The sequence below is a fragment of the Danaus plexippus genome, assembly GCF_018135715.1.
Source record: "Danaus plexippus chromosome 16 unlocalized genomic scaffold, MEX_DaPlex mxdp_31, whole genome shotgun sequence".
In the NCBI taxonomy this organism is placed as follows: Eukaryota; Metazoa; Arthropoda; class Insecta; order Lepidoptera; family Nymphalidae; genus Danaus; species Danaus plexippus.
Genome location: NW_026869852.1, coordinates 1,516,096 through 1,543,523, shown reverse-complemented (window position 1 = coordinate 1,543,523; position 27,428 = coordinate 1,516,096). Strand labels below are relative to the sequence as shown.

Genomic DNA, 27,428 nt, shown 5'->3' with positions numbered 1-27,428 from the left:
ACTATTATAACAGTTTGACACACGTGGGTGGGTACATGCGTGGGTAAAATATGATAAATATAATGTTACTTGGGTTCGCATTCAAAAATTTTTTACAATTTTTAGTCTTTTATAAAATAAAAGAGGAAAGGAATAAATTTCTAAATATGCAAATTTAATCTTTCAAATCCAAAATTGACCTTAAAAGGAAATTTATAATCTCTACATTAACAATAAATTACAGACTGACATGTATGTATGTATGGTCAAAGTGATATCTTTTTAAATAGTTTCCTTTTCCTTTCCTTTTTATTACAGTTATTGAGATACAAAAAAATGTGATATACTATCACATACTTTGGAGGTCTACTTAAAACACACTTAAGGAAATTCTAATAAACTCGAAGACTTCAATTAACATAAAAGCTTTTCCTTATCATTAAGGCTTACTGCAAACAGGATGCTTTTAGTGTCAGTTAGTGACTTGGCTGGTCGGTCCATTTGTTTAGATACTATGCCTGGATACACAAATGCTAAGCTTAATTTAACTGTGTAATTATTAACTGTGATAGTATTTCTGTTTTGCATAGCTGGCTATAAAACCGTTATAACTTTTAAGGACAAGTGCTACGTCGATATTAAATAATTTTCTTGTGTGCATTTTGTCTTACATATTTTATGTGCGTAAAATATCAATATTTATCTAAAGGATATTGTAAATTTTGACTTCATTATTATTTTTTCTCTAAACATTGACTTGCAGTATGTATTGCAATTAGAAAAATTATTGTGGTTGGAGCCTGTCCGTGCGGAAGAACTGAAACTTCGTAATGTTGAAATGGAAACAGGAAGTGGTGGAAATTGATTTTAAATGAATTTTTGGTGTTTCTTTAGGACAAAATTTATTAACATTACATTATGTATGTGTTATGATAAATGTATGTATAAATGTAAATGTTTACATTTCAAAAACCCTCGGTAACAATTTTATTAGTAATTCTACTGCAGTAAAAAAGTTACCCTAAAATTTTAATGCCGCTTTCCAAAGAAATCAATATTATCAAGGTAGGTCTTTCTTGGACATGTTTTTTTCAGACCCGGTACAGTTTTCTCGTAGTCTCTTGATTGACACACGTCACAAAATAATTTTTATGACTTTATAAAAGAAATTGCTTTATTTCATCATATATGGTACATCAATGTGGCAGCGTTAACAGTGTGATGTGCTTTCAAGGAATTCAATTTTGTATGGATGAAGTCTCGTTCGCCGATAAAATTAGATTTCCTTCATCATTTTCATAAAATTCTTTGATGTGTTTCTCTTTGGTTTTCTTTGAAATTCATGTATCGGTTCAAGTTGATGAGTGTAAAGACAGTAAATTGCTTAATAATGTTCCCTTTCATATTATTGGAACATTGGATTTTTTAATGAATTATTATTTTTAAGTTTTAAAAGTGTAATAGCGAGGAAAAAATCTGTTTAGTTTTCCTATGAAATATTCGCATCAACTTTCCTGAGTGCATTCTTAGGTCCATAATAGATTGAGTATACGATCTCTTTTACAACAACGACATTAAGTTTATATATCGGGTTTTAAAGAAAACATTGCGCATTTTCTTACCGTATATTTTTCTCTATTCATGAAATTAATACAGTTTTGTGCCGAGTTAGAGCTTAATTAAATGAGTATTATAAAATCAGCGCTAATTTAAGGCCAAAATTTGGAATTGTGTTTTATTCAGAGAAATGCAATTTTTGATACGATTTATTATTTATGTATTATAAAATTGTCTTAAGAATATAGTTTTACTTTACTGTAACAAAATAGAGTGCAGACTGATGGTGCAAGTTTCCTTTTAATGAAATTGCTGGGCTGGTATATAAAGTTGTCTTGATGTTTAAAGTAATTGTGTTTTTTTATATAGTTGTACTGAACTATACTTAAGTAGTAGAGTTACATCAATTTCTTTTAAAATATTTTTTCTATTATGAATAGCATCTACCTAATATTATGGATAATGAATACTATGCTTAGAAATAAATTAAAAAAATCTGATGAAGTGTTAAGATAGTGTTGTAACTAGCAAGAATAATAGAAGAGGTATCATTCTTGCATTTACAATCCTTTTCATTTTTACTTTAGTTTCATAAATAAATCATAAGTTTGTTCTCAGGCAAGAATAAGGCAATGTTCAAACGAACATTAAACAAAACATTTATATAAAGCATTAATTTAAGTAATGAAATCTAAGATTTTCGCGAGTTTTATTCATTTAAATGAAACTAATATTTTTCGGATAAACTACGCGGATTTTTATTATTTTAAATTAATCCGAAAAATATTAGTTTCATTTAAATTAATTTAAGTATTTCCTCCAAACAAAGCTACTTTAAAATAGATGCGAATAAAGACGAACATTAATATTTTATACATACCTATTTTATTTAAATAACAACACATTAGGTACATGAAACTTAATTATTTCTTTTTAACTGGTAACACAAAACTCAGAGAGGTAATACCTGGAAAGAAATCAATTAGTTGTATTTCATAGCAACACCATAACAAGTATATGCTTCAAAAGCTACATTTTTAAAAATATAAATAATAATTGATCAAAGTTTCCTTCAACACTGTATCACTAAATAAATTAAGATTTGAAATAACACACCTTAAAGTCTATATAAAACAGTTATTAGACTTTTAAATTTATCATGAACCACATTATATATTTATTATGAAAAGAAATATTTTATTTTTATTTCAATAATCTTCTAATCACATGTAGTTAAGAGCAAAAACAAAAAAATTGGTAGCACTTTTATTAAACTCGTAGTTAATTAATAAAAAAAAAAAAAAACAATCTTTAAAGAATTAAAATATCAAGGCTTTCTTATAAGTACATTATAACTGTACAATTTCGTAAAAAAAAACTCTTCCTAATAATCCGAATATCCTATACAGTGGGGAGTAATAACTGAGATTTGTTTTATGAACTTCGTGAATAAGGGAACAGTGTGCAAGGAGGCGAAAACATAAAGCAATGTTCTGTGGAATATTCCAGAATAACCCGCAATAGAAAACTTTTCCGTGTCTTGTTTTCATTGAAAATAAAAATTTTGGTAAAATAAAATCGCTTATGAAATGAAAATTTCAACTTAGGGATGTTAAAATAATATTGATATTAAAATTGCAATTTTGTTAATATCTAGATTGTAGAGACATTGACGAAATATAAATAAAAAAAAGCAAACTTATTTTTAACATTATTATTGTACTCGGATTTAAGATAAATTCGCCCGCGAGCAATAAGAATAGTTTCCAATTATTAAAAATATCATAAAGAACGTATTGAAATAATATCATAATACAATCATCAGTGAAAACCTTTCATTTCGTCATTTCCAACCCTCAGTTTTGCCGTAATAAAACATTGTTATAATTTGTATTTGACCCCTATTTAAAGTTACGATATTGGAGAAATGATAATTGTTCTAATCCTACAAGGAATATATATCAGAAAGTTTAGAATTTGTTTCTCAAGCTCGAATGGAGTAGATATTTTAGGAAACATTTGCAGAATTACATTTATAGAAGTAATATTATACATTATCGTTATTTAAGCTCGAAGATTTTGAATACTGCAGAAATATGAAATCTATGTGTATGTACGTATTAAGTCTAGTGAATAGAGCAAGTTTGCGTCGTCATACTAATCCTTTGAGAGTACTAAGGGATTACATTTATAAATCTTAATCGAAACTTTTAATCCGGAATATTTATGAAAGGAAAACGTTATTACTATCAGTTCCTTATTAATAACTTTGATATTTAGATTTCAAAATATAATTTTATTTAAGATAATTTATATTATATTTACTTACATATCATACTTCCAGCCAATGTATAGAAGGGCACGACACAGCCCTTGTCGAGGAGAATGGGAAATAAAATATTACCCACCAAACTTCCAATACGGCCGCAAGTCATCAGCACGGCTATGGCTAGAGACCTGGAAATAATCATTTTTATTACACTAACACAAAATCTGTCTCCACATGTCCATATCAAAAGGAAAATTAAGAAAATCTTTAAAATGAATTAATAAAAGTGATGTTAATAAAACTGTTAAATATTTGCACATTTTACTTTACGATTTTTACATAATTTTATTTAAATCAAGTAAATAATTTCATTCGGTTCAGTTCTACTATTTATTTCTCTTATACCGCCTTATTTTTTTACCCAATGTTATATCATTTAAGGTTGACTAGCTTCAGAAAATGTTTTAGTATAAGTCTGCCTTTTATTCATCTCTTCGCAATTAAAAAATAAATTAAAACAAGAATTTCATCTCATCTTCCCGGTATTATGATTATTACAAATTAGTCAAAATGTTGAGAAAAATTTTAAGTAACAAAACAGAAGCACAAGCTGAAAATCATAGCTTTCTTTAAACGCGCGCTCGGAAAAGAATTAGATAATAAAATTATGTGGTTCCGCTTCGAATTAAACTTTTATTTTAATTATTGTCATTCCGACAAAACAACAACAACAATAAACTTGTGTTCATAAAATGATATGAATTGTATGGTGGTTATAAAAAAATCTAACCCTTTTTTTCACGAAGAAGCCTCCAATATAACATCATCAAATAATTTACGTGACGTTTTATGGTAAATAAATCTACTATCATAAATGTTAATATATTCAAGTATCAAACTTTAATATGACCTCAATAATGTAGTGTTTCATATATCATATGTTTATTAAGCTCTAATTTTATCACACAATTAATCACAGTAATAATCGCTCGGTTCGCCTTTCCCATAAATAATGGTATCTTGTTTTATGAAACTGAACATCTTGTGGGTAGCAAATTGCGTTGTATAATGTACGATATTAGTTTTCTTTGGTGAGCTATTGATTTTAAGGTAGACTAGTTCGAAAATAATAAAGTATATTAAATTAATTACTTATTTATTATATAAAATAAGTTATAGTGAAGAACAGTCGCCAGGTATTCTTGACAGATAGTTATTATACACATAATTATTAAATAAGAGTGTGCTGAGGCATTGTTTGTTCGAAGTATTAATTAAACTTTAGTTAGGAACCTAATATCTCAATACTTAAATGAAAGATAGCTCCCTGATTGAAGACGAAGTAGTGCATAATAAATCTTTGAGCTGCTAAAAGCAAGCAATGCAACCTTAGTAACTAGAATCTAGGCTAGCTTGATATTAAGTGCACTGGATCTCAGTTTGCCTCATCATCATTAATACTGGACTGCAACAGGCACATTGTGATGTCATAAACTCGTTTGATGACGTCACGAGAAGTCCATACCTTATGTGCATTTGATTGGAAATAATATTTTAATTTTATGTTTCGATCACTTAATCGTGAAAGTTATCAAAAAAACCCATGTATCGTTTTTATACTGTTGGAACGTTTTAGTTATACTTTATATCTAAGTTCCTTTTTATCATATAATATCTTAAAACGGATTTTTTTTATGATTACTTTATTTTCTTATTTTAAACTCACCAATAAAATAAGTTAAATTCGGTTTTGTGAATAACCCTTTGTTATGTTTTTGGTCGTTATAAATAAAAATATATGAGAGATTTATTTTACCACAGGTGTCTTGTTTTCTTTGAAAACATATCAGTTTTTCGAACAGTAATTATCGATTGCTTTAAGTGATGAACATACAGCCCTAGTGTATGATTTAAATTGGTAGGTTTGGTGTCAAATTTACTGGGGTATCTTTATAATGAGGTCGCTAATCTATTTTAATTAAAAAATTAATTGACCTTCATTGGGTCGTATACCTAACAGTGCTTAACTTTTTTTAATTACAATTCCATTATACTTTCATATATTTTTTAATAACAATATTTGGAAGAAAACATATACATAACTCATACAATATATTTTAAAGATTTGATATATTTTTTAGAAACTTTTTATTATTCTCTTTCTTAAATAGCTCGAAGGTGATTCGGTTTAATATATAAATAATAAACAGTGTTCCAAATATAAGCAATTGGGTTGATACAGAAACAGTTAAAAGGTGAAAACAACACCATTAATATAATGATAACAGAGCCAACCGTGGAAAACATTTGACGCCTGACACGTATTATCTTAACGAGTATTTGATTATTTCTACGAATTGTTACCCATTGTTGTTCTATAACACCTAATTTATTATTTAAAATTCATGTCTGCGTGCCTCGGCATGTAGGTTAAATATAGTTTCAGCCTCAATTAAACAACCGATCCTTAAAATTAGAACGTATAAACAATTTATCTTTATGATTATTTAGGTTAAATATAACGTCGTTTCATTAAAACTTTATAGGCTTTATATATAGGTTTTTAAAAACTAGATCAACATCCCTTAAAAGTAAAACTAACCTCGTTGTAGTCGGGAAGTGCTCTAATACAAGTGCTTGATTTAAAGAATTCATTGTTTGCGCAATAGCAACATCAGTGGAGAATAAAGCAACCATTTCGATCTTAGAGCTCGCCCACCGGAGGCCTAACGTTGCCCCCACGGTAATCAAGCCGCAAACTATGTATAGGTACTTTTTGCCCACTCTGCTCACTAGAATACCGCTAATGATGAATGGTACTACACAAATGGATCCTAGAATTACGCTATTCAAATACGTTTCAGTTCCACTTACAGCCTGGAAAGAATAATATTCTCATACATATTTATTGTATGCTAATTAAGTATGTATTGTAAATTTTTTACTTTAATTCAATATAACACGGGAAAGCCCTACTGTAATAATTTTTTTTAAGATACTTTATTATTTAAATTATATTTATATATTTTTATGTTTCATTAAAAGATGGTTAAATATATCTCCAACTGTGTAAAGATGTAATGTTAACCTTATACGCTATCACCAAGAAAGAAGACAAAGAATGAATTTTAAATTATAAAATTAAATAAACATTTGCTTAGGTTACTCACAGGAATACAGACATCACTTTTAGTAGTATTAAAGTTCCTCGATCTCAAATCACTTGTATACGCATCGAGCATAACACATAAGTTTTGGTTTTCTGGAGTGCTATAGTACTCAGCTATTGTCGATAGTTGGGGAAACCATAGACGTATTACGTTATATCTGAAATTGAAATAAAATAATATGATTAATACTGCTTGTAAATAAATAACCTCAATTTGTAATAATTATAACAACATAAATAGTTTTTATTAGTTATATTGTTTTAGACGGATGTCGTGTCTGAAAACGTCATGGTCTATTACCATCGCGTGACAAAGGTGACTACGTAATTAAGTATTTTACAAATAAACAACATATCTGCAACAAACTTTATGATTATTTCACGTTATTGGAAGAGATTAAAATATAGCGAATAATTGTGATTCCCTAAGACATGTTTAAACATTTATGCATTTTGAATTTTTTTAATGCACTCATTTATACGAGATAATACGAGCAAGTAAATCCCATCAGAACTGTGGACGACGTTCTACTATATGCGAAAACGTTAAACGTTCAATAATACTATGAGATTTTTTTATGACTTCGGCAGCGCAATAAGGTATATTTGTTTTAAAAGCTTTTCTAAAATGTTTAGCTTAAACAAATAATAAAGCTACGGGTTTGACTCTTAATCTATTAAACCTCTCAATATTAAAATCCGTTCAAATATAAGTATAATAATTAAAAAAATTAAATCAGAAGCATTCTTTGCTTTTTATTACAAGAGAACTTTACTAAGCTTTATCTTAATGGTAATAAGTTACATAAAAATTAAGAGTTCTAAAGACAATGTAGCGGTCAGTTTGTCAGTTTTTCTCGTAAGTTGGGATAAGATTAAAAAGTTCATCATAGAAAATGTAATTTAATTAATCCAGATGAATTCTAAATGTTATAGGAATGGTATTCATGATTCTGCCTAAAGAAACAATTTTTTTTAATCATTTTGTATTTCCTTTTGAATCAGACTCTATTTGAGGAAATAAAATAGGACTAAAAATCTTCCCAGCTTTTGTTTGCGTGAAGTGTATCTTATGCTTCATGTGTAATTAACATTTTAAAGATTTTTTTTAATATTGCTATTTATCTTTCATAGCAAAAGATAACAAATATAAATATATATACATTTTTTAGTTGAAATTGTACATTGCTTTATTTCTACTATATTAACATAAAAGTTTGTGTTTTTATTCTCTTCAAACTATTTTATAGAGATAATAATTTAATAAAAAAATTATTTAATTCATACTAACATTAATTTATAAGAAATTCTTTTGGTAACTAAAATATGTTGTACTTATCAAATATGTGAATAGCTTTGAGCTCACTTCCTCTGGGGAATTTTAGGGACGATAGACGATAAACAAGTCGTGGTTAGAGATTATGTTTCCGAAAGAATATTCCAATGTTTGCGGGAACACATCCTATACATACTTTTATGTTATGTGCACATAATAATACTATATGCAAGATTTAAGGGCGTAAAAATGTAAAGCCTTTGGAAAGAAAATTACGTTCTGAATTTAGATCAAACATAAAAAAGTCGATAAAACCAAAAGCAATCTTCAAAAAATCAGTAAAATTTTTATTTAATAGATAGAGGTTCTTTTTTTTTTGGAAAGACTTAAATTTTTCTCAACGAGCTTAAATAATATTTACACTCATTTATTTCTCTTAAATAACTAGACTAAACTGGAAGTGCTTCAAAGAGGTTATAAATAAATCTAGCAACGTAAAACGATTATATAATTCATAAAAAATTATCAGATTTTGGGAGCAAAAATCAAGAACATACACCAGTTTCACGTTCTTGATTGCCTTAAATTTGAGAATATAAAAAAAAAATCAGCATTTAAAATACTTACAAGATCATAGAGAAGAACATCATAAAACTAAAAAGTATAAGATATAGGCCCAGCGGTCTTCGGAACATTGGCTTGATATTATGTAGCCCGACGGTCAACATGCTACCAAATTTTTGATTAGACAATTCGGGACTCTCATCGACTAGCTTCATTTTATCCTTCCATAGATTTGGATACTATAAAAAACATTTAAAAAATATATCAAAATCTCATCTTGGGTATGTTTGACTGTAAGTAAATTAACTACACGTGTTGATATAACCTTTTAAAATTAAAAGAATTTTATAAGCAATAAACATTTAAATTCATAAATAGGTTGTTATTGTTTAGAATTTAACTTGTTTTTATGGTTATAACAAACAGAACTCAACCCTAAGGTCGCCGTCGCACCTCGCCACTTATCTACTTATCGTGAAACAAGGGATTTAAGATTAGGAAATTAATATGTGCAAAGCTATATGATAAGCCTGCTTTAGAATCTAAAAGACAAAATATGTACAATGACTTCAAAAGAAAATCTAATTTATCATTAATTTACGTACTGTTTTAAATGATATCCCTTAAGGTCATAATCATGATCGTCGATCAGAACACAAAAAGGTATATTTTACATACAAAGATTTTTACTTACTTCTCATTTAAATTAGATAGTATAAGGAATAATTAGGTATCATAATATTTTTATGCAAAGCAAGAACTATCAAAACATTTTTTTATAAATCTCTGTTATGATGTAACTTACGCCTCATAATAGGACATGCTTTGTACGTTTTGGAACATAAATTTTAATTTTGTTCGTAGGCGAAGCTTTTGCTGTAAACATATTCTTCTCATATGTATATAATAAAAGTTTATAGTTAGTATAAAAAAACAGCATTATCGTAAACTGCAAATATTATTTTTTATGTGCTTCTTTTTATTTTATTAAAGTTAGTTGTGTTTACACACACCAAACTCGTTTTTTCGTAAACAAATTAATTTAATCAACAATAAATATCAAGATCGCAAAAATAGTAACGAAAACAAAGAAAAGTTCATTCAAATGCATAATTATTTAAAGCATAATTGAAATAGAATAAACATATACATAGATAATATAGTACAAAATATGTGTTTCAAAGTCCTTCATATAACGACCACCTAAAATACTTAATCTCATAATTTATTCAACAAAGTTGGGAAAGCTTTAGAACAATCACTCAATGTCATACCTCACAATATTCATAGCTTTCTGTTGCGGATATATTTTTCAATCTTCTAAATAACATTTGAATCTAACAGCAATGCTTCGAACGTTTCGACATCAATTGAATTTACGATTCGATAAACGAACGAATAACAATTCAGTATATAAATTAAAATTCAATCAAATTGTTATTTATTATGAGTGAAATACTCACACGTTTGAATTTTCAAGATTAGTTATTAAGTGTGTTTTTTAATGAAACTAGAGGAAGCTAAATGAATATGTTTTAACAAATATACCCACCTCATATTGTTATATCTCTTTTATGCATCGTCATGCACAATCTAGCGTGTGTAACGATTTAATACCCTTTCTTTATTACTAAAGTAAGCCATATAAACTAATTAATAACACCTGCACCACATTTCTTGTAAAGTTTTCAAACAAACTTTCCTAATTTCTTTGGTTCAATTACTTCACTTAAGAATTAGTACTTGTCAACTGTCTTAGTTAATTATATTAGTTGTTATAAATTCGAGTTATATTAAACTATTTATTTGTATATATTGTTCTACTGTATTAATTTAATTGTAATCCATACTTTAAATTGTATCTCTTCATAATACTTTAATATAAATTTTACAATATGATAAATATAAGATATGATATTACTTTCATAAGCGACACACATCCAACAACTTTGCCTGTTAAAAATCATTATAAGTTCCAAGTTTCTTATGAAAGGAGGAGGAATGAAGACCGTCTGCGAAGTATTTTGCGCTGTAGTAGTCAGCAGAGCAAACTTTATCATAGTCTTGTGTTGTATGAACTTGGACATGTGACGGCGTCAAGGGTGAAAAAAAAATATCTCACAACTCTTCCACACTTCTAAAGAGATGTTGAGAATTTCGCTCAGCTGCCCTCAATGTTACCAATGATTAGTCTAAGTTAAAGGTTCTAAGAACGTTTTGTGTAATCACTCCAGATGTGACACACCAGCATATAATAGAAAAAATAAAATATCTGCTAAGTATAAATGTAATTTCGTAATAGACTTTAATATAACGTAATATATGATGTAAAAAGTAATCTACTTTTCCGGAAACTAACAAAACTAATGTACTTAATTTTATTACCCATACTCAATAGTCAGGTAGACAAACAATAGGACGGTAAATTTTATATATTGGAAGATGGTATCGGATGCCATGACGCCATGGCCATAAATATTATCACCCAATGGCAGACATATTCCAAGAATTTATAGGGATATACAATATTCCAGGGTTATCTGCTTATGGTGAAATTTAGCCGATATATGCCAGCATATGGTGTTTTATCGACTTTAACGAATCACGTTTACAGTAACGTATCAGACCAGAATGAATTTCCGGTTTGATTTTCGAATGAAATATGTTAATGAAAACGTATACTGGAGACTTCAATTAAAAAGAAAAACATTGTTATTGTTACTTAAAAAAGTATCCAAATGACATGAACAGATTTTAATAATATTTTTTTTATGGATATAAATAACGACTAGAAGTAATTGATCTTGTTCAAGACTTAAATGTAAACATGAGAACTTGATTTACTCTTGTCACATTTTATGTCTGAACTCACTGTGATTTTCAATGGTATACTATAACATCAGTGGTACTAAAACTTTACGTTAAATAGTATTTCGTGAATTAATATGGGCAAAGATCAAATATTAAAAAACGTGAAGATATGAGTGTTTAGAGAACGAGTAGTGAGTATTCAAGTGAGCTATCAGTTTGTTGTCGCAAAGAGACTCTCATAATATTATGGTATATACGTAAATATTTACGTTAATATATATTTAATGAATCATATTGCTACAAATATAAATCATCTTAACTATGAAAATCTACGCACATATATAAAGCTACAATAATAAATAAATTTATTAACTACCAAGTTATAAAACATAATCATCAGTTGAGATGTTCACACCTCATTACGTGGAAAAAAATAAAGCTTTATGACATTTTATTGTCCTTGTGAATAAAAACGTCAGCTGAACTAATCACTGGACTATCGACATTAAGCTATTCGCCAACATTCTCATGGATTTAAAAGATCAAAGCAACCGAGCACAATAGTCCACGTTCTCAATTACATTGCACAACAGGCGCGACTGAGCCTCCACAAAATTAAAACATTTTATATGAATACATTTACGACCTTAAAACATGAGGGTGTGCGTAAAAAAAAAACAAAAGAGTGACGTCACAGTCGTATGTAAACTTTCTGACTAATATTTACGCACATTGTAAATAGCTTCCATTCTTTGCTTTTGGCATTCAGAGCCGTCTGACAACGCTACATAAATAAAAAGAGATTAACAATTTATGCGTGCTCGTTACAAACGATCCCATTGAATTATGAATACATAAAATTGTACGGAACAGATTTATCGAAACATTTTATACATCTTACGTAAAATATTGTCTTTCTGTTGTTTACATAATTAGAAAACGCCGAAACTTCCAAGGAATCCACATATATATGCACATAATATATATTTAATTTACAACATAATCTTATGTGGCTATTCTATGCTATAAAATTTCATCACATTGAAAGACCAAGACAAATATTAAGGCGGAATCATATATTATACATACGAATATAAGCTACAGCAGCGAACATGTTTCAAAAGTATTTCAATTAAAATAAACTACTAACTCCAAAATCATACTCTTCATTTCGGCTTTTGAAGCAATATAATAATGTTAAACATAAATCAAAACATATTCCCTTATCTTCAATGGAGTTAGCCTAACAAAATAATTTATTTTTGAAATGTCAATAAAATATTAATATATTATAACAAACAACCACTTCTAACAAGAGCGATAAGACTGAATCATTAGAAGTTAATAAAGTTTAATACGTAATCCATTACGAGTCGGTGTGATGGGCAATTGATTGCTTCCTTTCACGCAACGCCCGTCGCTTAATTAAATAAAATTAAAAGTATACAGAATTATCGCTAACATTGTGAAGGGCAGCTTTAATATCAATGATATAAATGATAAATCAGGTATATGCTACTAGAAAAAGTTCAAACACAGTTTTGAGAGCGAATATATTGTTGTAAATTACTAGATATTTAAAACAATTGCAATAAAAGGGAGTGTACAATGCATTTAATGCAAAGGACCCTATGTAATTCATAAAATATATTTAGAAGTTTCGTGTGCATATATAGTGTGCATATGGCTTTATAGATCCTTCGTTTTCTTTATCACCCACATCACACCCTCTCCTGAATCGAAACGAACCCCACGATTAGAATTTTTACCTAATTATAATTTCATGTATCTTATCGACATAAAAGTTATGCACGCATGCATTTGGAATAAGTAATTAATGGTCATAAGTTGCTTGACTGGCTTCAACTGTTTTAGACGCCCATATATAATGTGTTGTTTGTTTTTTATTTTTTTAAGGAGATAAGTTTTCATTGTTAAAATTCAAATATGAAGTTTTTTAAGCAATGAAAAATTATAAAAGAATTTTAACGGTTAACTTCCAATTTATATTTTAATTTTTATAATATTAAAATATAAAGGTAAAAAAGATTTCGCCTTTACGTTACGCCTTTTAATGTATTGTGAATTTACGAAAAAGACTTGCTTGAGTAAAAATTAAATTAAATGCTTCATTAATTTAAATCTATACCTAAAAAAGGTTACCTTAAAAATACGGAAGTAAAATTTATAGCGGAAAATGTTGTAAGTGATAAATTCAAACCTACCTTAACGTTTCATTTATTAAACGAAGAATTATTATTAAAACCTGATGCCGTTTTTATTCCTGTATTTTGAACTACGTAATAAATAAATTAAAAAGTAATAACCAAAGAAATTTATTCAGTCTGTGTGACATAAAACTTTTACAGTGATGCAAGTTTTCATATGACCAAATTGTCCATAGTTTAGCAGTTTGCATTAAATATTATTATATTCCAAGAATTTTATTTTGTAAAAATGCTGGAATCTTTCCAATTGTACCATTATTACATAATTGGTTCCCTAAATTTTATATATTTCTCTAGAAACTAGCAGTGACAATTATAAGACTTTTAATGTTAATAGAGCCAACAAGCTTTTTAGAAAATAGTCTTTTAATTTATTTATAACATTATGAATAGAGACTTGTAGATAAAAATAATAACAAATTGTAAGAACGAGTATCATTTGATCATTAAGTTCTACAATGTAGAGAGAAAATATCAGAAATAATAACTGAACACTGCAGGGAAAGCGAATTTTTTCATGAAAGTTTGTTATTTTGCTTATAAACCATCTTAGAATAATTTAAAACAAACTCTTACCGGAAAGCTATCTGCAGTTTTCCCTGTATTCCGCGTGTAAATGTTAATGAGGATTTTCCTCGCTTCGTCGTATCTTTTTTGAGTTATGAAGTACTTTGGACTTTCAGGCAGTAACATGTATAGACAGCTAGCCAGCAGTGACCACATTGACATTATTATTAAATAAAAATTCCAAGTGTTAAGTACTGAAAAGGAAAATCAAAACAAACAATTATAACTTATTTAAAAAAAATATGCCTCTTAAATATGTGTCTATAAAATTGTTACAATGATTTGTCCTCCCACGTCATCAAAACAGGATATAAAATGTAGTAGAACTTAAATTAATATTGACAATTCTTTGTTTCGTATTGTTTACTAAGGTTTTTCTTTAAGTTTGTGAATAAAAAATTTTGCAATATATAATATTCATTTACGCTATAATACTAAATCACAAAAAAAAAATGAATTTGAACATTTTTAATTTTAACTTTTCCATTTTAATTAAAGTTTAAATTTTTCTAAAATTTGGGCAACGCATTTGAAAGGCTTTTACTAGTTGTCTTTAAATATTCTGCGACGACTATGTAAATGGAGCGAATTCGTGGGTGCATTTTATAGTTTCAGCTTAAAGCGAAATTCATTTGCATTTGTTTTAAACTGGATAACTTGGTAACACACACGTATATAAATACAAATTTTAAAACGTAAGCTGGAAATTTTGATAACATTTTCACTTTCCCTCTTACCGAAGATATCAGTTAAATGATATGCTTGGCTTATGAAACCGTATTTATCGATTTGTATCTAGTTAAATTAATTTTATTTTAATCTAAGCATATCGCGATCTTTTCAGATCATTGTCTTAACGGGTGGTAGTGAAAAAATGAAATGACCCTGGTATATAATTTCAAATACATTTTTACCAATAGTTCCGTTGAAATATGAATCTCTCCATTTCTGTGTTAAAATTGCCCACGACATTAAAGCCCCAATCACTTGACCAAACCCTGCGAAAGATGACTGCAATAGCATCATGCGATCCCTTATTCCATTGTGACAGAATTCCGATGTTAAGGTGACCACTGCGTTGAAAGATGCTGCAAATCTAAAAATATTATCCTATAAATAAAATTTGTTTGCTCTTTCCCAACACTATTATTCCTTATCAATTCAGACTATAAACATGTACATGTGTCCATTAATGAGATTAATGTACATAACACAAATTTTAAAATGTTCATTTATTTATTTATAGTGACCATAAACATTTTTCCTCCACGTTTAAACCATATTAGTATAAATTCATAATGGAAATAAGGCCAACAGTTTATTTTATATACATTTCGTTTTGTGATTTGAAATATCATATCTACGTCATACATTAAAATTTAGTTTAATATTTAAATTGTTATGGATTAAGAAAAATATGTAAGAAATTAAATGTATTATTTAAATGACATTTAAATTTATAAATAATACGAATTTTATTCTGAAGCAAAAGTTTAATTCCACAGTGTCAAACTTAAAGTCTACAGGCATTGTTCCTAAGTCTAAAGAGAACTTAAGAATGGAACATATACAATCAGATAAGGGAAATTTTACTGCTTAGTATATAAATACTTACAACATGCCTTCAAACAACTTGGCTGTTACTAATACCAGATACGTTTGACTTATACCACCTATAAAAGTAAATACAAAAAGCCCCCCGTATCCACCAACTAAAAATATTTTTCGACCAAAGGTGTCAGTTAAAAAACCAGCGACTACACACACGGAAACCATTCCTGAAAGATAATACACGTTGAATTAATATAAATTATATGGTATCAAACGTTAGCATAAAGAAATTAGTAAATAATACACTGCAATAGTATATACATGCATTAGAAAAAATATAACGTCCAGCGTGTTAGTATATATACATATATAATACAGTAATTATAGCGTACAATACAATAATTAATTATATATTTGTAATATATATTCAGTACCATATGTTTATATAATCATCACAGTAAATATTCAGTAGAATAAATTTATTTATACAGTACACTTGCAGCAACGTGAGCGTGGTTTATGTATAAATCTCACCGACAAAAGGCATCGCATTCAGCACTCCTTTCTGCAAGAGATTCATATTGAGGTCACATTCAGCAATTGGCAATATATAAGGCGTGCTATTTGTCACCATGATACCGGCCACAAAGCCGACAAAGGATGTAAACATGAGTTGGATGTGAAATAAACCAAAACCACACGCTTTGAGTGCGAGGTTTACCTCCTGCATTGCGGTCGGCGCCTTTGTCTCCACATTTCCTATAACATTATAAAATACGAAATTGTAACTAATCGGAAAAGTTTGATATCAATATTCGCAATAAAGCAAACACGTCGAAAAAAATGAAATTCCTGCATTGCGGACCGTCCTGCGGCTTAAATTACTAGAAAGAATTGCAAAGAGGCGTATAAGATTCGCACGGTATCTGACATACAAATTTAAATAAAATATTGATAAAAATGATAACTTTTATAAGTGATAAAAATATTGACCAAAAAAAAAGCCTGCCATCTGTATCGTGACCAACAAAACATCTTCATAAAAATGTAGATATTAAAAAATACATCTAACTGGAGAAGTACTCAAACTTATTCCAAGTCAAGACAAGATGTGAAAAGTTTTGTGTCTCTTGGGAACATATTTTTAAATTGCTGCGCTTCTGTGGAAGTGAGGTTTTGATAGGGACGAGATTGTATGCCATGAAAACTTTAACGCACAAAATTATACAAGAAATATACAATTACATGATACGAATGTAAAGCTCCCATTTTAAATATTTAAAAGTTATTTCTAATAAGTTTATGAGATAAATCCATTAAAGACAACAACACGTCGAATATATTTGATGCTAAAAATAAAGTGTTTCATTTGAAAATAAATATCTTAAACTAATTGGCAATACCGATCCCTGCGAAAAGTTTTAGTTTAAACCACAAATTTAAATTGTGGTTGTTCGGTTTTTCATTTTAAGTGAAATTGTTAAGGGTTCTCGCTGTTTTCAAAGCCATTGAAGAGCTACTAGTGAAGCATGAAGCATCATTCATAAGTTTATATAGTGTAGGAAAATGTTGTAATTTAACATTCATTTTAACGAAGTTAGAACTACGGTGTGTGTATAAAATTATGAAATTGGTGATGGAAGACATCACTATAGTGATATTTTCATGATTTCTATAAGAAGAGATCAATTATATGTTTATTGGACAATTACTATATACATTTTTTATAAAAATAATGATAAGAATAGTGTTTATCATCATATTTTTAAATTTATCGTTTGTAACAAAGTAAAAAATGACGTCCTAATAATACAAATTTTGTTATCTGAGTAATATCAAAGCGACATAAAAATTAAAATGATTGATTGAATTAAATCTGAAATTGAATTCAGTCAATTTCATTTTCATTGATTTATTTATGAATGAATCAATGTTAATAAAATTTTTCGTCACATTGATCGAACGGTCTTCGTCATGCAAAACCAATGCTCTATAAAATTGTATATTGATTGGAAAACATTAAAAATTCATTTCTATTCATAGAGTATCAAATTCAAAGTAAGAGACGGTCCAATGTCCATTTTCAGAATATTGTGTAGGAAAACTAACAAAGGCTGTGACAAATTGAAAGCAGCATAATTAATTAACTAACTTGCCTCAGTTGAATACTTCTTATGACTAAACACTTGAACTCCTCATATATTATTCAATAATACCATAACACAACAACAATAGTGTTACGAAATTATGAAACATTTATTAATACGGGTCAAGATCAGAACACAACATTTTATAATAAAGATTATATACATATTAACATATATTTTGAATTTTTGGAATTTTTTATGACGTGTTATATCAAATAAAGAAATTAAATAAATATATACGATTGCAAAGGCCTCCTGGCCTCAACGAACAAACATATATATATATATATATACTTAAATACATATATATATATATATATATATGTATATATGTATTTAAGTTTATTAATTATTTTTTTTATAATAATTAATTAATGTCTTCTGATCGATAAAGACCTACATAACTATTTCAGCTTGCAACGATGAATTTGACATTACATATTTATTTTTATTGTTTTACCTTAAATGCATATTTAAGGTAAAACAATACATACTCTAAAAGTCGCTTAAATGTTAAGGTTTCTTTGAAAACAGTAAATACATCTTACAAAATAAATCATGTGTGCTTTATAAATATTTAAAGCACAAGCAAAGCAAACATTATCAAAATCTTAAATACGGCACAATAAACAAATTGGATAAACAAAACGATTTAGATATATCATTTTAAGAAACCTTTTTTAGAAGACATTTTAGAAACTTCAAAACTTATTAATCGCATATGAAAATGTGACGTAAGAATATGACAGAAGCTCTTAAAAAACACGGATTAAATTATTGATCAAGGCCTACGCAGTAATTAAAAAAAATACGATATTGATTTTCCCAGATATAATGGAACGACTGAACACACAATGGCGTACAGAAAGAATACCGCCTCAATTTCATCGGACTGTGAACACTTTGATAGAAACGTTAATCAAACCAGATCGTTTGCAAAGAGATCTGTTCTTTGCCCTATTGCTTATTTTAATGAAGGAAAGCGATTTCGTTCTCCAAAAAGGGAATAAAGATGATACAGACATACTCGATCACATAGTGCATTTAAGAAATAGAGAAAATGGAAGCCACGAAGCTGATTTCGTATTACGAAAATTTACATCAACGCCTATTAAATTCATCGCTACAACTGTATCGGATTTGATACTTGTTAATGCAATGGTACCAGAAATAAATTGCTTTACGCAGTCACTTTGTTTATTAAAAGATAAATATATACCACTTACGATATTTGGCTTGCCAGAAAAATTTTCATATATGGATGAACTGTGTACCTTGTTTAAAGACTATATTGTAACACCAGTGAAAAGTACAATACTCTCCTATTATAATTACTCAAGTGCCAGCCTAAGTGGGCTCCCATCAAAATTGGTTTATGATATTTTAATAGAATTGTCTATACGTGATATAGTAAAAATATCAGAAACGTGTAAAAAAATTTACAATATTGTAAACAGCGACGTTTTCTGGTATCATTTAATGAAAAGGGATTTTTATTTACCCCAGAACTTTGATGGTAGTTGGCAAGTGCTATATATTAAAACATATATATCGGAAAAAAATAAGGTTCTATCTACAGTTACAAAAAATTTGAATTCACTGCCGACTATCGAAGTGCGTGATTACGAACCTAGATTTCAAGTTATTTTATAAATCATGTTCAAATTTTATATAAAAAAAAACCTATATATATAAATAATAAAGGATAATATCCTTTTTGTCTTGTATAAAGATCATAAGAACCAAAATAAAAATAAGAAAGAATATTGTGAGAAAAGTTAAAAAACCGAGATGAATAAAAATTCCGAGTTGACGGATTAAATTAAAGTTAAAACTTAAAACTGGGATGATTTAGAACTGAGAGCTTCAAGAAGTTTTTGGCAACACATACGAAAACTAAACCAAAGTCCAGACTAATTTTACCATAGAAATTTGTAAAATCTTTAAAATAAATTTTCAACATTATTTTTATAATTCTGACTAACATTTATCACATATTTAAGGTAATTGCATTTTGATTTTATCAATAAGCACTTATACGATTGCTAAAAATAATGTAAATTAATATAAAACCAAATGATCATTTATATTCTAATGAATCCGCAGCAGTGCACACTTCCGATAGTCAAATTTACAGAGCATAGAACTAATTGAATTGCTCTTATTAAGTTTTAATAAATCTAGTTCATTTATTTCATTTTAGATATGACTCACGGAAACCCATTAATCTTGTACAAACACCAATTTATTAAATGAATGTAAAATAGTCGTACGAATTCATCAGTATTTTGATACGATTCAATTGTCTATTTCCTACATAGGATTGATAAACTTAATTGTTAGTATTGCTAAGCGTTCATGTAATTGTAACATTGTTTATCTTATATTACGGGCAATTCTAAAAGTTATTAAAATAAAATAATGGATACGAATGAGAAGCAATATAAAATCCCAGAGCATATTTGTGCAGACGAGGTCCGGGTTCAGACCAGACATATTATATATTCGCGAATTTTAAAGCGCCTTGTTGTTATAAAGCTTATGGTCCCTTGGGACAACGACATGCCCAAAGAAAATACCATCAAGATCAAGAAGTATCACGAGCTCACTAACGAACTCACTAAGAACAGGTTTGTCGTTAATTTGTACGCGGTAGAAGTAGGATTTAGGTTTTAGTTTTATACCGTATTTAATCATATCCGTACGTAGCAAGGAAAGAAAACAAAATGACAAGCAGTTTCTAAAAATCAATAGACAAATTGTCATAATCTTTATAAATAGAAGCAAACCGTGTTAGTTATACTATTTATAAATCAAGAAAAAATTGTTGATTAAATCCAAAATCTTCTTACTTACTGTCTTTAATGAGGAACAGAGTTCGCTCAGTCAGCTAAACATTTTTATTTCTGATACTAACGCAGTCGAAGTCGTGGGCAAATGTAGTGATTAATAAAAATGTGTTTCAAAAAATAAAATTATTATTAATCTGACGAATAAATAAAAAAGTATTTGATGGCTTGTAAAAAAGTCTTCGTCACATATTTTTTAAATCGTTAGTAGTCGTTTTACATACTTTTTCGATGAATATTTTAGTAATGTAATTTACTACCTCACTACTTAATATGGTAGTAAATATAACAGGCATTAGACTCATTTTCCTCAATTTTCACTGACTGCTAAATAGTTATCACTGACTGGTAATTTATTTTCAAAAAAATTTCGTATTTTAAGACGTCGAGCTACTAATTTTAGACAGAGATAGCTGCATTGACCAAACCTTTTGGTTCTTAATATATCAATAATTAAATGCCACTTATTTTTAAAAAAGACGGTGTGAAAATATAAAAATTTAAGGGTACTGAAAATATGTAATGTATTACAATATAATTCCCAGTAGTTTCAATTGAAATTCCCAGAAGTGACACAATAGCATTTTTATTTTTTTATTTTCAAAGCGTAACAAAAAGCAGTTGATAACAACTTTTCAGAAACAAAAATAATTTGAAAAACCACAAAAAACGCCTGAACTTAAAAAAAAAGTTAATAATATTATTTATAGAATATGTTCGTTTTCATTGAAACGAATAAAAAAGCAAATTCTTTTTGTGTATAAATCAAAGTTCAATTGGGATTCAATTTTCGGAACGTAGGCTCACCTTTCCATCGACACATATGTTCATTTAAAATATAAAGGACTGCCTCTCCGCGACTGTTTTAAAATTGTTTAAAATTCTATCAATGTTAACTATGTAATGTAACCTGTCAATACATGGATTATGTTTAATTTACAATGAAAATTTTTGCATATTTATAAGGAAAATCTGACATAAAAGATATTTATATAAACAATAAATATAAAACATTGTACCCAAGGATTTAATATTTTGTAACTAACTTTTGTGTTATTATAGTCTTTTTTTTTTTACTTTTTGATGTTACTTTTAGATAACCTGTTTGTATATTAAGAGAGGTTTTCTGAGAAACATGACATATTTACCTGAAACAAATATTGAATAGGTAAACGTACGTCGCTTAAAACCCAAAAAGGGCGATATTCTATATAAAGTTAATAAAATATAATCCTCATTTTTCTTATACAACTTCTATATTTCTATTTTACTATGTGTTATAGACCGCTGTATCTAGGATTTTGAAATAAATATAGCTTGTGAAGTTAGTATATTAGAAGTAAAAATGTTGCTTTAATTAAAATAATGAGGTTTTAAATTTATCAAACTAGTTCCAAAATACGATTTATTGTCAAGATGTGTTGTTTAAATTCGGGTTTTATTGTGTATTATTATTGGCTTATTAACTGAATTCAAATTTGTTTCCTAGTAATCTATCACAGAATAATAATTAAAAAAAAAGTTGCCTTTGAAATAACTGTAAAAAATGGAATCGTATTTAACAATTCTTACATTTTTCATATGTTCATAATTTGCAAGTAGGTACTAATCAAGCAAACATTGAATCTAATTATTGTTCTCGCTGGATCGATATTGTTTCGAAGGCTGATGGTTATATCTGTGACACAGATTTAAACTGCTACAGAGACTGTTTTAAGCAAACGTTTTGAAGTCATTAAATTGAGGCTGATTCACAAAAGCATTTTTTTCGTATATTCAAAATTTAATCAATCATTATTTGTGTAGGAAGTGTATCTTTATACTTCTTGGAACATGGGGATTACGTGATCTCTAAGTAAATATTATGTTACTAGTAAAATTAAGGCAATGCATACTCAAACATTACTAGCTCATGCCAAATAATACTAGTTTAATTAAACCAAATAAACACTATACACAACTCTCTGTGGGCATATCAGATACGTAATTGATCGGCTTACATTAAGCAAACCTGTATATATATATATACAAAAATTGCAAACGACATACTAAGTATGAAGGAACGTACTAAGACGTAATACTGAAATACATTTTTTTCACCATACAGTATTAGCTTTAGCAAATTTTAAACCTTATATAACAATAAATATATCATTGAAAATATTTGTAGAGTATTTGAATAGGACTTTACAAAAATTAAGAAAAACAATATGTAATTAATTTAAAAATCTTGTTAAAAATCTCGGTCTGTTGGATAAATCATGATAAAACAAAACAAAGTCAAAACGCGTAAATTGTTCATTGTTTGACCTTGCGCTTGAAGTACTTCAGACATTTATAAAAGAATTAGAGAAATGTTTGTATCGTAAAATACCACAGAATTTATTCTATGGGACGAATCTTTATATATGGGTTAAAATTTCTCCATTTTATAAGAGAAATAAATAATACATATCTTGCTTTAAATAATGATTATGTGGACCCAATTATGCTAATGTCCAACTTTCAGCTATTTCTATAATAACCAATAAATGAACTCATAATCTACTTATATATATATATATATATATATATATAATTTTCTCAAGAATGCCTATCGGTCGAACAAAAGAAAACGTTTCCTCTAACACAATTATAGTATTGTTCGAGTCAATAACATTGAAGGCTAAAATGTTATTTGAGTATTATATAAAGTAATTAAATCTTTGCTTTTGTGAAACTTTCAATAATTTTCATAAAACTTTGTAATGAATCGAATGTAAACTTTTGTGATATTGTAGGCGTTTGTTATGAGTTTTCACATAAATGTGTTAATTTAATACTTACTAATTAATGACTCAGGAATACGAATAGAACAATTTCCTTTATATTATACGCCATTGTTGAATTACTTATTTGAAAGTTTTTAATGATTCATTTTTACTTTTATCTCCGATTCTGAATAGCACGTGATAGTTGTTATATGAAATGTGATGTTACACGCTACCTGTTTAAACACATTAAGATAACAATCATCTCAAGCATTAACTTTATGAATGATAACATCTGTTGCAAAGATAAGATCTGCGTATATTACGCGACTCTTTGTTCAAGTGATACAATACTGTGCAATATATAATTTAAGATATCATTTATTATATTTGAGGATTTTTGTATTTTTCCACTTCATGTTAATTATCAAACTGAACGTTCTTAAAATTGAACAAACATTATTGAATGGACGTGTACTTTGTTGGTTAAAAAGTATCTATTTTTTATAGCATATTTAAAAGAAAATTACCTCTTCTAGAGGTAGAAACTAAGGAACACATCCTCAATCGACACATAACATAATAAAATTCGACGAAAATAAAATTTAAAAATAGAAAGCTAAATGAGTATCATGATTTTAATATTCGGATGGTCAACACCAATCGAAAAATACACCAATTTGATTTAGGCCACCGTAAAAATAAATAATAAGAAAGAAACAGATAAAAATAGAGCTCCAAAGGAAAATCTTTTTACATATAACGAATAATAACAATTCAAATTTGTATCCGATTTGCAGAAATAACTTAAACTTTTTAGATATCCATTGAATAGTTTAATGCTAGTACAAGAAAAATAGATTTTCAGCGGACTAAAATGAACGAAGCTGTTTCTAATCTATTGAAATGGATATTTACTATAATTCTCTTTATATAAACAGCTCAAAGCTTTGACTGAATTATTTAGATATTAATATATGCCCAGTGCAATCTAGAACTCGATAGATGTAGTTTACTATTTGATTAACATGCTAAATTGGGTACTACAGTAATTTGTAATAAATGATAACTATATTCTACTACTACTCAGTTTCTTCTACTTCTAAGTTTTGGTACGGCTATCACACAATTTTATTATTTTCTAAATATCCTTTGGTACAAAGCACCACACTAAAAATTAATCCTTAAGCCGGTTTAATTAATCATAGTCTTGTATTTATTACGGTACTGTAAATCCTTTTCATATTTTTACATTTAAATACGAAAAAGTCTATGTGGTCGAATATGTTTGATTTTTGGTCGAATAAATGTATAAAATCTTTTTGTTAAAGCTCTTTATCTCGTTGTTTAAATTGTTTATGTTATATTGGAACAACGATTGACATGTCACATTATAACGGAACTGATTAAAACATTTAAGGTCGTAAGATGATTTGAAAAAGTAAAAATAAATAAAGTACATTAATATCCAGATAATATAAAAAGAAATGTAATATTAATATAGCACTACAAGCCCATGTTTAGAAAAATAAACGAAATTATTATTTTTTTTTCACATTTGACATTACACTTTGACATTTAAACGCTCGAATGACATTAAAATTTAGTTGAACCTAAAACTAAAAGTAAAAAGCAGCGTTGGCTCTCAAAGAAATTGTTTTATTCTTTTTAATTACCACTATGTAAAAAAATTAATACATACCATGTCCGGCCAGAACCTGTAAATTTAAATCACTCATTTTTAATAAACTAGAATTATATAATCATTGCACTCGATAGGTTAACAGTAACACTGAACTGCTACTGAATAATTAAACTTTTATCTCAGTTTAAATTATTTATATATAAAACAAATCTATTTACCAACTTCACTAGAGACAAATATTTATACAATCATTTAAATAAACTGAAGATAATTTTGTTACACACATAAAAATTTTATTTTTGTCAATGATATAAGGATTTTTTTTTTCCAAATTGTCTTAATCAATAATTAAAAGAGCATATTACTTTTAATTTATTATTTGCCAAAACGTTAAATAGGCATTAATATGGAATGACATGAAGGAGAAATGAGTGAATTAAATCGTCCTTACAGTATAATGTCGTAATAATATATGATCTAAGATATATGTGTGCTAATGAATCGTCAATATTATGGCTATAATTCAAATTATTTCAAAAGATAAAGATAAGTTTCCTTCCTATAATACACTGCGCCTCACTGACTCCTAACATCTTTGTTGTCATCGATTGAATACGTTGTTATGACGCTATAAAAACTCAGATTTAAGATACAATAAATGTACATACATTTGTCAGAATATCACAAGCTGTCACTAAATTCTTTGCCAAAAACACTTTATATAACTTCAATAAATATTATGACGATTCTAAAGATTTTTTATAGATCTTGTTTTATTCTATCGTCTTTTCTTTTAGTGAAACTACTGTAACAAGTGAAAATATTTGTTTAAATTTGAATGCAAAAATAATTTAAACTAACAATTAAATTATAATGTTCTTTATTAAAATTTAAATTGAATCCAAAATTTGCATCTCAAAAGGTTGAAATATATTACATAAATTGAAGCGATTCTATAGTTTGAATCGCATTGTAAATGTTCGCAATAGTTTGTATCCATTAAGTGATGGGAAAGCAATTAGTTTTAACTTTGCCACTGTTTATTTTACACCAGCTGTTTGTACTTAATCAAATAATATTTCTCATTTAATCAAGAATACGTTAACAATTATGTAAAGTCTTATTCGTATTATATTTAAAAAAACAAATTAAGTTTTGTTATACCTTGATTTCAGGGAGATCTTCGGTATAAGAAATTAATAGGTATATTTAATTCATTATATATGTACAAATTGAAATGTGGGAAGATAATTATAAAATAAACCGCAATCAAAGAAGACTATAATGTTCATATTTTGCACTACTATAAAGTATAAACAGTGGTAACATTTAGTTGATATTAGTCATTTGCTAATGGAACATTATGTGCGTCTGGGGTACACCTGAGTTTAAACGAGTTCTGACTTGGAAGTGCACTGTCGGTATGGGGTAACCATTTATATTTATATTAAAGGATATCTTATTTTTAGCAGTTTTCTAACCAGTTTTTCTAAAGAAAAGTTATTGAAACTACTATATCAGATTTTAACAAGAAGTTATTTAAGTGCAATACTGTTTATTTTTTCAAATAACTTTACAATAAAAAAAATATATATACAATGTACAAATGTAAAATAAATAAATTCCATTTCATATATTTTTAATTTTTAGCTTCGTCTCCAATTTATCATGTAAAAATCCCTTCACTGAATTTATATGAAGACAAATGTCTCCAGTAACCTTGATTAATGGTAACCCTATTCTAAGAACGGTCCGTGTCATAAATTGCAGCGGGTTAACAAAAACATGTTCCACACGAAGTAACGTGCTATTATCGGAACCAATGCTTGTCATTATTGAATGATGGTTTATATAAGGAAAAACTACAATATACATCGAACCTCTTAACACTATATAAATAAACGCACAAAACAGTCAACACACAAATTTTCCTAAAGTATTGTTGAATAAATAAAGAGGTAAGAGATCAAAAGAGGTACCAGATTTTCCGAGAAACTTATCCCTCGCCTCAAGATAAAGTACATCGTAAGAATCTTCAAATAGAGCCATATATACCCTACGTGTCA

At 27.9% G+C, this 27,428-nt stretch overlaps 3 protein-coding genes across 4 annotated transcripts in view; 2 read left to right on the top strand and 1 right to left on the bottom strand.

The window, feature by feature from the left end:
• Positions 1-27,428, top strand: part of LOC116772125 (hemicentin-2-like) — a 140,825-nt gene that overhangs the window by 27,976 nt on the left and 85,421 nt on the right. The gene's annotated exons all lie outside the window — the stretch shown is intronic.
• On the bottom strand, positions 897-25,533 carry LOC116772151 (synaptic vesicle glycoprotein 2A-like). 2 transcript variants are annotated; one of them, XM_061528337.1, is made up of 11 exons: positions 25,420-25,533; positions 16,693-16,730; positions 16,506-16,536; positions 16,036-16,198; positions 15,335-15,516; positions 14,430-14,614; positions 8,878-9,053; positions 6,976-7,132; positions 6,408-6,682; positions 3,866-3,993; positions 897-2,503 (listed from the first exon to the last, which is right to left on the bottom strand). In XM_061528337.1, the coding sequence occupies exons 1-11, from the start codon at positions 25,454-25,456 to the stop codon at positions 2,460-2,462; spliced, it is 1,416 nt and encodes a 471-aa protein (XP_061384321.1). In that variant the 5' UTR covers positions 25,457-25,533; the 3' UTR covers positions 897-2,459. The 2 variants fall into 2 exon arrangements, with proteins under 2 accessions (XP_061384321.1, XP_061384320.1); XM_061528336.1 differs by having other exon boundaries at positions 912-2,503; positions 16,506-16,730.
• Positions 18,547-20,733, top strand: LOC116772152 (uncharacterized). Its single transcript, XM_032664226.2, has one exon. The coding sequence runs from the start codon at positions 18,953-18,955 to the stop codon at positions 19,769-19,771; it is 819 nt and encodes a 272-aa protein (XP_032520117.2). The 5' UTR covers positions 18,547-18,952; the 3' UTR covers positions 19,772-20,733.